We start from the raw sequence: 13057 nt of genomic DNA on the forward strand, positions 1-13057 counted from the left end.
CTGTGGTATTTTGCCAAAAATAAAGTAAGTGTAGTCATTCCCATATCCCACTCTAGTGATTCAGAGGGGGAAATATAAGCAGAGATCTAAATCCTCATTTCCCACTCTGAGCAAGCCAAAAGGGTGTGGTGAGTAATCACAAACCATTGAGCTTGTGCTAAATACCAGCAGTAACAAAAACAGCACCTGATACTACCTGGAATCTTCACAATCATCTCAGATTTGTTTATTGTCCCAACCTTGGTGTCTTCCAGCTGGACATTTACCTGCAGCAACCTCTGGAAGAGGTGTGTGAATCTCTCTGTGCTCCTCCAGGACCTCCCAGCCAATTCCCCAGTATTTGTGCATCAGATAGACTTGCAGAGCCCTGTGCTGCAAGAAGAAACACCTGGATCATTTTATCTTGATGAGCTCATCATTGCTGACAGAGATGTGATAGGTAAAGGCAAATCTCCTGGGCTTTTTTCCTCCCCCAGGATATTCTTTTAAATCTATAGCAATAAAGCTGGATGAAACTTTTTTCAAAGGGAAGTTACACAACAGGCACAAAACCATATTTTTTTCTTGAACTTATATTTACTTTTTTTTTTGTGACAGCAGTCGAGAAGGAATTTTCAAAATATCAATATTTTTGGTTTATTTGAAAACGTGGCTGTACAAATGGCACAGACTGTGGTGAAATCACCATCCCTGGAAAGGTTAAAAAATATGTAGATGTGGGACTTGGGTACATGGGTTGGTGGTGGACTGGGCAGTGCTGCAGAACAGTTGGATTTTCTGAACTTAGAGGCCTTTTCCAACCTTAATGATTCTACGAAATACAACTTAAAACAAAAAAAAACCCAACACCCAAGCAGGTGTTTCCAGCTGTGAAATGACAATACCCTGGGCTCTCCTTGCTCTAATGAATGTTTGTGTTTTTTCTTTCAGTTTCTCAGAGAGATCCCAAGCCCCCCCGGCCAGGGGGGAGGACAATTGAAGCCGTGTCTGTGGTGGGGTCTCCTCCCACCTACAACGTGTCCTGGAGGGTCTCTGGCTGTGGTGCCAGTCTGCCCCTTCTCTCTCTGAGGTAGGGACAGTGAGTGGCTCATCTCAATGCCCTGACACACCTCGTGCAGCTCCCTTGGTGTATCTGGAGTAGCTTGTCAGCTGGGTTCAGCTGCTGAAAACCAGAGGGGCTCAAGAGGTTTGAGATCACTTGTGGTGTGAGAGATCTGTGGTGGGATGGGAAGGAAATCTAAGCCCTTCTGGAACAGTGGGTGAAGATCATCCAGAGGTGTCTCCAAAATTAATGACACCAATTCCCACATGAGGCACTGGGAGTCCACCTTGGGTGTCCTTGTTTGCTGAGATGAGGTTTCTGTTCCTCCCAACAATGACAGAGGAATCAGAGACATGGGCTATGACTAGATCAGAGGCTGCAACGTTAAAGGTTAGAGAAATAAGTCCTGTAAAAGTTGGATTGTATCCAGATCAGTCAAACGTGGTATTTTAACATAAACCACCAAGGGTAAGGGCAGGAATGAGAATGCAGGGGGGTTTGTGGTGGTTGAGATGTGTAACCAGAGGTGTAGCTAATAGGAAGAGGGAAAATTTTTACTCCTCTGTGGAGCCTGAAGACTGACATTGGAATGCTGCAAATGACACTGATGGCTGTATTTTTCAAATAAATTTGGAAAAAAATGCCGTAAGAATCATCATGGAGCTGAGGAAAATGCCTAGGAGATGAAGATTTAGGAAGCTCCACCTGTTTAGCTAATAAAAATAAAAGTATTAAGACACAGTTTGATCACAGCACCTCTCACCAGGATAAAAATGGTGTGTGGCATAGGTGGGCTTCTCCATCTCACAGAGGAGAAAAGCAGGAATCAGCACAAGCTTTAAAAATGGGTGGGCTGAGCACTGACTTTGGACATCTTCAAAATAAACCTGGCTGTATCTCTCCGCTGAATACAGGCTCTGATTTAATCCAACACCACTCCTACTCTTATCAGAACAGGAATATTGGTTGAAATCTTGTACCAGCTGTAAAAAGGGCTCAGTGGTCCTTTTGGTTTTTTTTTTTTTGGAAATTTTCTTTGCAGAAGCCACTTGTTATCCAGACACTTAACACACGGTGGCATCGTTGTACCACAGAAAGCTCCTTTTCCTGTGAAACACGAGAATTTTAGTGGCGAAGGAGAAAAGCATTTTGACTTTTAGAAATTAGACTTCGGGTGAACTTGAATTACCCCAGTACAGATGTGGTGTCTGGGGGCATGGTTTAATGATGGACCTGGTAATTCTGGGTTAAAAATTGGGCTCGATCTTAGGGGTCTTTTCCAACCTAAATGATTGTACAATATGAAATCTCACTGTTATTCAGGGAATTTGAGATTTTCATGAGCTCGAGGAGATTACAGTGTGAAGCAGGAAATATTTTTGCTTTGCTGTGCCAGATTCTGTCTCGGCTGTGCTGTGCTGGTTCTTTAGAAACACAAGTACTGGGGTAGCACTCGCTGCTGCTTGATGGTATATAAATTATTCTTCCATCATATACTTTAAAAGGTCATTTTCCATAATTTTCTGCTCTGTGCATTGCCTGCATAATTCACAGAATCACAGGATGTCTAGGTTGGAAGAGACCTTTAAGCTCATCGAGTCCAACCCAGCCCTAACGCCTCACCTAGACCATGGCACCGAGTGCCACATCCAGTCTTTTTTTAAACTCATCCAGGGATGGTGACTCCACCACCTCCCCAGGCAAACTATCCCAATACTTTATCACCCTTTGTGTAAAGGTGATATTTTCCTAATATCCAGCCTAAATATCCCTTGGCACAGCTTAAGACTGTGTCCTCTGGTTCTGTCAGCTGCTGCCTGGAGAAAGAGACTGGCCCCACCTGACCACAGCCACCTTTCAGGGAGTTGTAGAGAGTAATAAGAAGTTAGAAGTTGGGAATACCCAGTGTGGTTTGAGCTCTGGGCATCTTCCACTTAAATCCTTCAGGAGTGTTGTTCCTGTTGGGGTGTGACATTGGTGGCTGGGTTCTTTTCTGCAGGACTGAGATTGATGAGAGAGAGGCAATTTTCTTGTGTTTGGGCTTGGTTCTTTATTCCTTCCTTATCTATATTACAAATTTACAGAGTACAAGGAGCTACATGCACTAAGATAGAGAGGTGAAAAATGGCAATCTCTTCAAGTTCTTTTATATGTCTTTTTGTCCAATAATCAAATGCCAAGTAAGTTATTTCTCTTACTGACCCTGTGACCCGACACCTGTGTGCTGCACTCTGGATTTCTTTATTCAATCACTCATTATTACCCAAAAACCCTTAGAGAAGAAGATGAAGAAGGAAGAAGGACAAAGGGACAACTCCCTAAATCTTCCATGTTGTCTTTTTATTCTCTAATGTAGCTTAAACCCTAAACTCTACCTTCCTCACCCAGTGACTGAAGAAAACTCTATCTAGCCTACACACTCACATTCCCAGTTTCTCTAATTAACTTTAAAAGCTGTCTCCATGGTGTTATGCTAAACTCGGTGCTCTCTTGGGTGTCAGAGCCAGGCACCACAGACAAGGGCTGATTTTCTGTGCTTCTGACCCCAACAAGTCCCATAGGTGTCCTCAGCTGTTGGTGACGTGGGGGTACCCACTGCTGGTGCCCTCCTGTGACCCCCTCTCTGTCCCACAGAGGTGCAGTGCTTGGGGAGGGCTCTGAGGAATATGGACACCTGAATGTTTCCACGGAGGATGTGAGGGTTGGCCTCACCATCCAGAGGCTGCAGAAGTCATCCCCACCTCTCGGAGGAACCTTCCAAATCCACTTGGCCAACACAGAGATACCAGGTAAGGGAAGATGCAGGTCAGGGCCTGGATTTCCTGAGCAGGAAGCCAAGGGAAGAATTAATTGCTAGAGAAGTTTTGGCTGCCCTATCCCTGGGTGTGCTCAAGGCCAGGTTGGTTGTTATTAAAAAGAGAGGATGATCTTCAGTTTAGACATAAGGAAGAAATTTTTTTAGGATGAGGTTGGGGAAACAGTGGCAGAGGTTGCCCAGAAAGGTGGTGGATGCCCCATTTCTGAAAACATTTGAGATCAGGTTGGATAGGACTTTAAATAATCTGGTCTGCTGGGATTATATGACCTTTGAAGGTCCTTTCCAGCTCAAATCCTTCTATGATTCTATTCTATAATTCTATAATTTCTTGGTGTTTAGGGTCCAATAAATTTCACTATTTTGGCAGCTGCAGCGGTTTGAACCATGACAGCCTTGCACTAATAATGAAACCCCTTCCTTTCCTAGGAGCAGGCAGATGTGCTCTCCTGGAAATGGAGATAGCCACTGCTCCCTAATGTCTTTTGCAGGAGTTTCAGTGCACACCTCTGCCCACCGGCTCCGCAGGCTTTTGCAGGACAACGTGGATCATTTTACAGCTCCCTTCTTCAACACCAGTGACTTCACCGTGACCAGAGAATCCAGCTCGTGCTATGAAAGCACCTGGACACTGACTTGGAAAAAAACAGCTGGGGACTTGCCCAATGTTATCAGTGTACAGTGATTTCTTTTACTAATTCCCACTTCAGTCCCCATTTGATGTCTTTGGTCTTGGCTGATTCACTCTCACAATGGTTGTTTTTAGGAAGACACTGTGGAAATTTAGGCAATCTTCCTATTTGGAACAACACCTTAAACAAATTCCAGATTAAATGATTAAAAAAAAACCACTTGTAGAACAAGAAAATATATCAGGTCTGTGATTCAAAACCAGGAAACTTGAGTGTATTTTCTGCACAGCAAAGGGGCTGGTATACTGAAATGAAATCTTCGTTAATTATATCTACATTGATGTTTCAGTACAGCGACTGAAGCTCGTCACAGATTTGTGGCATCATTTAATTGCCAAGAAGGTGTTTTTCTGAGCAGTGTTTTGTCTGGTTTCATATCTGGTTCTCTTAAGTCTCAGGTGAAGGTTCACTTTGCACTCTCCCTTCTCAAGATTTGTCATGTTACTTTTGCTTCAAGCAGAGGGGTCTTTTTGTGTAAGGACTTAGGCTGAGATGCTTCCTACCTCAAGAGGAAACATTATTTCTTTGGATATTCAGCTCCTGAAAGTGTGATGTAATTTTCAACAAATTCCAGTGCTCAAGATGTAGGCTTGGAGGGTGAAAAAGAAGTGTGAGAACTTTCCAGAAGATGTTTGCTTGATTCTGTTTTAATTCAAAATCACAGGGCAGAAAAGGATGAGAAAATTAAATTCTTTGATCTTTGCCAGGTCTCTGATGAAAACCTCACTGGCCTGAAGCCAACTGTCTCTACCCGTGTGGTTTATGACGGGGGTGTGTTTATCGGACCAATATTTGGGGACATGCTTGCCACCCCCCACAACCAAACACAGGTGAGTTGATGTGCTCTCACACTTTTCACTGATTCAGCAGACTTGTGTAGCTGCAGAAATCTCACAGGCATTTGGCTACCTCGTTCTGCCAGTAAATCCTTTCAGGAATCTGATGATCCATGCCGTAAATTTCTCATATTCTGCTGCCTGGTATGTGGAACAGGACTTTCCTCCAAGAAATGGGAAGAATGGTGATCATGGGTGATGGAAAACTATATCTTTTTTTTTGGAAGCAGTGGCCAAGGGATGAAAATCTCTGAACCCCTTGGTGGGTCCTGAGGTGCTGGACACCAAACTGTGAATTACACAATTCACCTGCAACACTTTGTCACACTGATGGGCAAAATAAATGAGTTGGTGGCTGGGATACTCATCTGTGAGTTAGGCAAGTCCTGAACCTCTCTGGATCTCAATTCCCTAAAAGAGAGAGACAGGAGAGCTTCAGGCTGAAGGGAGAATCATTCCAGTCTGTTGGGAGGACAAACTTGTTTCCAGCTCTGCTCTCAGATGTTGCAGAAAGGTAGCTATTGCTGGCTTTGTTTCCAGCAGACTCACAGGCACTGTGGCCATAACAGGGTGATGCTGGATGTGCTCCAAGCCCAGCTGTGCAACATCTGGGGCCAAGGCATCCTGCTTTTTCCATGAGCCTGGTTCCCAGCCATGAGATTGCTCTTCTTCCAATGATTTAACAACCTGTGACAACTTTTCCATCCATGCTGCATAAACCCTCAAATAGCCCAAGTGAAACAAGACCAGCAGCAGCAAACAGATTTCCTGGTAGTTTCTGAAGCTTTATTCTGGCAGTGTAAAAATGTCCCTCTAATTACTGAGTCTCTGTCCAATCAACTTTGTGCTCCTTGCATTTATTTGGGACAGATGCTTTTCTTTTTGCAGGCATTGGTGTACTCTTCTGGCACACCCTTAACACCCAGAGAGAGATAAAGAGGGGCTTTTTTATGCCCTATCCTTTTCCAGCTGACTCTTCAAAATTATCAATATCTCAGGAGGGATATTTCTTAATATCTCTTGTAGATAATCAAGGTCACACCCCTTTTTTTTCCTTCAGCATGAACAACAAGAGACAAAAAATAAAATTGAGGGCTGCATGTTGAGAAGACACATTGTAGGTTTCATTTTAATTAGTCTTTCAGGGCACTTTAAACATAGTAAATTTATTCCCAAAGCAAAGTGGGAAGAACTGGGGCAAGGCAATAAAAGTCTTCAATGGGTGACTGGAAGAACAGGAGTTTGAGGAGGTGTGGTCCCAGGATGGTGGGAGATTGGCTGGGAGGTGCAGCATCCAAATCTGTGATCTGCTGTGCCTTGGATGAGCCCATTAATAGCCATTTAATAGCAATTTGCTATTTAAATTTGCAGTTAAATTTGCAGTGGGACTGCAGCAGGGTGAAGAGCTCTCTGTTCCCTGTTCTAGCACTGAGTGCTCTCAGTAGCTCAGGGTGGCTACCAGCATCCATCACTCAGTTGTGGCTCTAGAAAACACCTCTGCTCCCTTACCAGCTTTAAGGTCCTGCTCTGGTCTGTCTCCAGGTGGTGGTGACGGTGAATGATGTCCCTGCAAACTGTTCTGGCTCGTGTTCTTTCCAGTTCAGCCGGGAACTGACACCCATAGTCAGAGATGTGGAGTATTCATCAGGTAACGGGGCCTGCTGTCTGAACACAGTGGCAAAAATTCTGTGAAAAAGACCTGCCAGATGCTGGTGATTTCATGTGTATGCGTATCCTTTTGGAAATGTTTGATTTTACGGAAGCTGCACTTGTATGGGTCACTTCTGATCAGCCCCAGTTGCAGACATGCTGAGTGTACAAGTTAGTCCTGAGGAGGGCAGAGGAGCTGGAAGGGTCTGGAGCACAGGTCTGGGGAGGACAGCTAGGGAGGCTCAGCCTGGAGAAAATGAGGTTCAGGGTGACCTTCTCACTCTCTACAACTCCCTGATGGGAAGAGGGATAGGAGGAGGGTGCAGCCAGGTGGGGCTTGGTCTCTTCTTCCATGGATGAAGAAATAAGATGATAGGAAATTGCCTTAAGGTGCATCAGGAGAGGCTTAGAATACTTATTAGGAAAAATTTCCTCATTGAAATTGTCGTTGTCAGGCTCTGGAACAGGCTGCTCAGGGTGGTGGTGGAGTCACCATCCCTGGAGGGGTTCAGAAGCCTTGTGGATGTGGCATTTGGAGACCTGGTTTAGTAGTGAACACAGAGGGGATCTCAGAGGTCTTTTCCAACCTTAACTACTCTCATTCTGTGGTAGAGCCATAAAGGAGAGAGAAACAATGGCAGGTTTGATGCCTAAAGCAAAAACCAGCTCTGGGCTCAAGTTATTTTTAATAAAAATTTAAGATAAAATGTAACAGCTGGACAGGGCCCTGCAGGAATTGCTGTTATGTGGAAGCATTAGATATCAACAGTGAGGTAGTTTTCAGGATGTCCTGTTGGAGCTGGTAAAAACTTTTAACTCTTGGCTGAAATTAAATTCTGGGCATGTCTAGGCCAAAGTTTGTAAGTCAACTTGATGATCATATTCCTTCAGGTGAAGGGTCCCAGGCCACCGTGGTTCTCAGGGGAGCTGGCTTTGGTGAGGAGCTGCCGGCCCTGCGGGTGGAGGTGAGCAAGAGGAGCTGCCACGTCACGGCTGGGAACCAGAGCCAAGTGGTTTGCCATGTGCCGAGGCTGCCGGTCGGGATCCACCCGCTGACGCTGCTGGTGACACCCCATGGCTTTGCTCTCAGTGGCACCACAGGACAAGGGACCTTCCTCACAGTCCAGCCAATGCTGGGAGCTGTGGAACCTCCTTCGACCTCAGAGATTGGTAGGTGTGAACCCTCCAAGGGAGCTGCTTCCTGCTTCTTCCTTGCCATGGCATGTTTTGGTCCTTCTGTACTTTCACTACCAAGATTTTCACCTGATGATGAAGAAATTTTATGGTTGGACACACTGTGTGTGCCCCAAAGCACAGTTAAAAATGACCAAAAGCCTGACAGACTCTCTTTAGCTCTTTGTTTCCCGAGTCATTTTGTTTGGGAATTATATTTTCAAGTAAACATACATTCATTTCAGCAAATCAGTAGTGTTTCATACTCATCCTCCCATATCCATTTGACACGTGGCTTTGTAGTATGTGATTTAATCTGGCCTAATTAGAGTGGGTATTAGGGAAAAATTTCTTCACTGGAATGGTTGCCAGTCACTGGAACAGGTTGCCCAGGGCATTGGAGGAGTCACCATCCCTAGAGGGATTTGAAAGCTGTGTAGACCTGGCACTTGGGGACATGGGTTAGTGGTGAGCCTGGAAGTGCTGGGTTACTGGCTGGACTTATTGATCTTAGGGGGTTTTTTCAAACTAAGTGATCCTTTGATTCTATAACTATAACTGTGAAATGGCTGAACTCTGGTTAATCCCAGCACCACTGGAGCAAATTCACGTTCTGAGGAATAAAATGGAAAACTCACCTGTATTTAAGTACAGAGCTAAGAAACTTAGAGAAGCTAAAACTGAACTGAATCTCCTTCCATTTCCATCATACCTTCTCTCCTTGAAATAGAACAGGAAATAGGGTGATAAATTCCATACCTGAAGACAAGATCTGGAAAGAGTTTTTTTAATTTTTATTTTTTTTTAAGAGGAAAGATTCTCCTCAACCCAATGAGAAACGTGGCAAACACTCTTGATCCACTTGAGCTGTGCAGTGTAGGACAGTCTTAGATTATCCTTTGTTTTCAAGCAGCAAAGAATGCAGCAGAACCAGCATGAACCAGGTCTACTCTGGCAGTAAAATTACCCAGTCATTTTTCTGTAAATCTCATTTTATTTTTGAGATCATGGTGGTAATCACCACTGAGAGCAGTCCTGGCCTCAGTGCAGGTCAGACACGTGGCTTGGAGATCTGACTGTGCCATGCTTGGCTGCTTTGGAGCAGCCAGAGAAAGGGAATGATGCCTGTAAACCTCTCCATGGATGAGCATGGGATGGACTCAGAATAACACAGGGTTCCTAAGCTAGAAGTTACAGCCACTTCTTCTGTGCTTCTGGTTTTGAGGATTTTTTGTTTGCTTTCTTGTTCATTGTTTTGGGGGAGAGGGGGGTTGTTTTTTTCTTTTTCTGCCACTGATATTTTTTTTTTGGTTGCATGGGAAGAAAACTATTCTAACTCTTTTATTACCCTTTTTTCCCCCTAATGAGAGAGTCATGGCACACTAAATTTAAGAATCACTTTTAATTCATAGAAAACCCAGACACCTCCAAACAACTCTTAAAAACAATCCAACAATGGCAAATTTTAGTGTTTGGGCCTTGCTTCTCCTTTCCTTTGCTGGCAAATCCACTCCTCCCAATTACAGTGATCTGTCACTCATTAAAAAGAAAGCAAGTGTATAATGTTATCTTACATTACATGTGCCTGAAACACTTATAATTGGAAAGAATTACAGCTTCCATCTGTGTTTTTAATTTCTCCCATTTCAAATACCTCTCTTCAATCTCATTGTAAAGTGCACACAGGCAGTATTTCACTGCATATAGATATAATGTAGATATCAAAACTTAACAGCACCAGTCTTCACACAACAGTCAGTATTCCGAACTCTAAATCTGAAGCTCCTTATCTGACAACTCTTTCATTAACAAGTGGCTTCAGTTTTCACTTATTGCTCTTTCTGACTGCAAATTTAATGTTACAGGATGGGAAGGCGACAAAGCACCTTGTACTTTGCTGCTTCAGCTCCCTCTTGTCAAAATATCCCTGGTCTCAGTGGTGCCACACTGGGAGATCCCCATGACCTAACTCTAGAAGCATGGAATGCCTTTCTAAAGATACTCCCATGTTCCAGTGAATAGCAGGAGCTTGCTGTTAATGTATCTGATTGTTGGCCAGGATTTGCTGCCAGCCACAGGAAATCAAGGCTAAACTTCTATAATTCTCACTAAACTTCTATAATTCTGGTGGTTTAAAGAATTAGGAGGAATAGGTAATTTTAGGGAAGCGTACAAGGGAATCTGTCATTAATATATAATTACTTTAATGTAGAGGATTTCTTACATCACATGTGAAAAGAGGGATAAAAACTCAGTAGGTTTACAATATAGTCACGCTAATAAATACAAATAAACACAGCATTAATTAGTGCCTGTCTGAGCAGTCTATTCAGCCATAATCCCAAAACTCTGCTGTGCTGAGAACTAGAGAAAAACCCTAAGTTTCAAGCAACATTTCCTTTTCATTTTAAAGTTTCCCTGAATGGCATCAAAGCACAAACTCCAGCTTAGAATTGCCATTAATGCCCACTCCTGTTCTCTTTCCTGTTTCTCTTTGAAATATCCCTGAGTCTTCTAATCACTTGGAAAAGCAAAGGAGCACCTTGACTCTTTGGAATTGGATGCTGAAGAAAGATCAAGCACCAGTCTGACTCGTGTAGGGGATGATTCTGGATGGGACTGGAGAGGCTCGGTCTGGCACGCAGGAGAGCTGAGCTCGCTCGCTGCTCCACGGAACGAATCCCTCCGTGACTTCCCTCACAGCTCCAAGTCTCGAGCCCTGCCAAGTCCCCTTTCTATCCCAAGTCTCCCAGACACATGCTACAGGCTTTTCTGGCAGCAGGGAGCTTGGCAGCTGTTTGAACTGTGAGAGCACCTGCTGCGTTAAGCTCATTTTCCATTCTTAGTGCTTCTTCCTTCCTTCCTTATTTCGTTCTCGGGCTGGGGATCTGTCTAAGGGGGAGATCACAGGCCAGGGCTTGCTGGTTTAAATAATGTCATGTCATTAAAAATGTATGTCATTAAAAAATAAACCGAGAAACAAATCCAGTCGTCCTGCGTTGTGGAGGAGAATTCAAATAATTCAAGTTCAAATAATTCAAGTTCAAATAATTCAAATAAGGCAAGAAGCATATCTGATGCAAGAGAGGAAGCCAGGCACAGCAAAACTGGAACAGATCATCATCATCAGCTCAACTGAGAGACACTACTGCCTTTTGTAGCCATCTATAAACAAAGAATTCTTTGCATATTAAAATGTCTTACATATTGAATAACATGGAATAATTGTTTGTTTTAGGAGGACTTAAAGTGACTCTCAGGGGCACCAATCTGGAAGGGGTAAATACAGTGTTGTTTGGATCCCAGCCTTGCCCAGTTTTGGAGGAGGGCAGAAATTCAACAAGAATTCAATGTAAAGTTCCTTCTCGGGTAAGAAACCACACTTTGGGGGAGCAGTGAGAAGCCAATGTGCCTTCTTATGTTTTCCTGGCTTGGGCTACACTAGGGGAAAGGCAAAGAGCAGCTTCTCAGCCAAGTCTTGGCTGTGGGGAAGCTTACTCTGGAATCTTCTGGACCAGCTTAATTAAAAATGGATTAATAGGAGGTTTATGAAAACCAGTGAAGAAAGCAAGCACCTTAATTTAATGAGAATATTGCAAGTTAAAAACTGCATAATTAGTCTGGGATTTTATTTACTAGTTTAATATACTTGTATGGGTATAGCAAATCCAAATCTGCATAGTCTGCGATTGTTTTAAGTTTTCTAAATCTTCACAGATGCTCTTTAAAATCAACATAACTTTTAAATAACATAACTCTTTAAAATAACATAACAAAATAAATATTTTAGTAGAATCTGGTGTGTCTGAAAGTTTCATCAGTGCCATGTGCCTGACTTAAATATGGGAGATGCAGGAGTAGAGGAAATAACTTTAAATTGGTTCATTTTTGTCTCTGACATTTTCTTTCTCTCTCTTCTTAGGGGACAGAAGATGCTGCTGTCCACGTGACACTGATTTCTGGGTATCAGTCAACAACAGTAACCAACTTGTTCCAATATGATCCTTCCTTAAACCCTGCACTTGTATCCCTGAGCAGGAACAGAAGTGGCATAGCAGGTGAAAATGCAGATGTGTATTGGGCATCTTCTGGAGAAGTGTTGTTAGTGCTGATGGTGGTGGGGCAGAGGGAATTTAGGTCTATAAAGTTTGATCTGACACTTTTTCTTTGTTTCCTTTTAAATTTTAATTCCCATATTTCCTGCTAGTCCTGGTCAATCCTGCTTGGTTTTTTACTGGTTTTTCACTAGCATACATGAGGTAATGAGTTGCTTGCCCAAGGCTGGGATGGATGACTTCCACGGGATGTCAGGTTCAGTATAGCCCTGCTTTTGTGTCCAGTTTCTCTAATTCTGCTCTGAAATGATCCCATCCATTCATGCAAAAAAACCTCAAACAAGCAAACTCCCCAGGGAATGATCACAGCCCCAGGGCTGCCAGTGATGCCTTGAGAAGGCTGAGCTAGAACAGAGGCTAGACAGAGTTAAGAATAAAATAGGTATTTATTGAAAGACCTTGAAGGATACACCTTGGGCAAGAGCCTGACCAGGGCTGCACCTAAGATGGACCAAAAATGGTCACAAAATGGACAACTGGTCACGATGTCTCAGATCTTTATAAGTTTTGGTCCATCTGCATACTGTGGTTAATTGTCCAATCACTGCTTCAGGTTATGAAGTCCCATCCTTGTTTTCTCTCTTCAGTCCATCACTGTTTATGCTTTTTGGCCTGAAACTTGTGACAATTGTCCTTGGTATCAAGCTGGAAAAGGAATTGTTTTGTCTGCCTGCTCTGTGAAGAGAGCTCACTAACATTAAATACAAAGCTCAAAGCTAGGCAACACATAATAT

General features: G+C 43.4%; 1 protein-coding gene across 1 annotated transcript in view; it reads left to right on the top strand.

Annotated features, from left to right (window-relative positions):
- The window catches only part of PKHD1 (PKHD1 ciliary IPT domain containing fibrocystin/polyductin), a 235370-nt gene that overhangs the window by 21610 nt on the left and 200703 nt on the right, over nt 1-13057 (top strand). Inside the window, exons 22-30 of the mRNA XM_023924235.2 lie at nt 255-439; nt 931-1069; nt 3677-3831; nt 4349-4533; nt 5257-5379; nt 6928-7033; nt 7927-8205; nt 11447-11577; nt 12131-12266. Coding sequence (XP_023780003.2) covers nt 255-439; nt 931-1069; nt 3677-3831; nt 4349-4533; nt 5257-5379; nt 6928-7033; nt 7927-8205; nt 11447-11577; nt 12131-12266 — 1439 coding nt within the window. The remainder of the gene's footprint in view (nt 1-254; nt 440-930; nt 1070-3676; nt 3832-4348; nt 4534-5256; nt 5380-6927; nt 7034-7926; nt 8206-11446; nt 11578-12130; nt 12267-13057) is intronic.

Source organism: Cyanistes caeruleus, chromosome 2 (assembly GCF_971803275.1).
Source record: "Cyanistes caeruleus chromosome 2, bCyaCae1.hap1.1, whole genome shotgun sequence".
NCBI lineage: Eukaryota > Metazoa > Chordata > Aves > Passeriformes > Paridae > Cyanistes > Cyanistes caeruleus.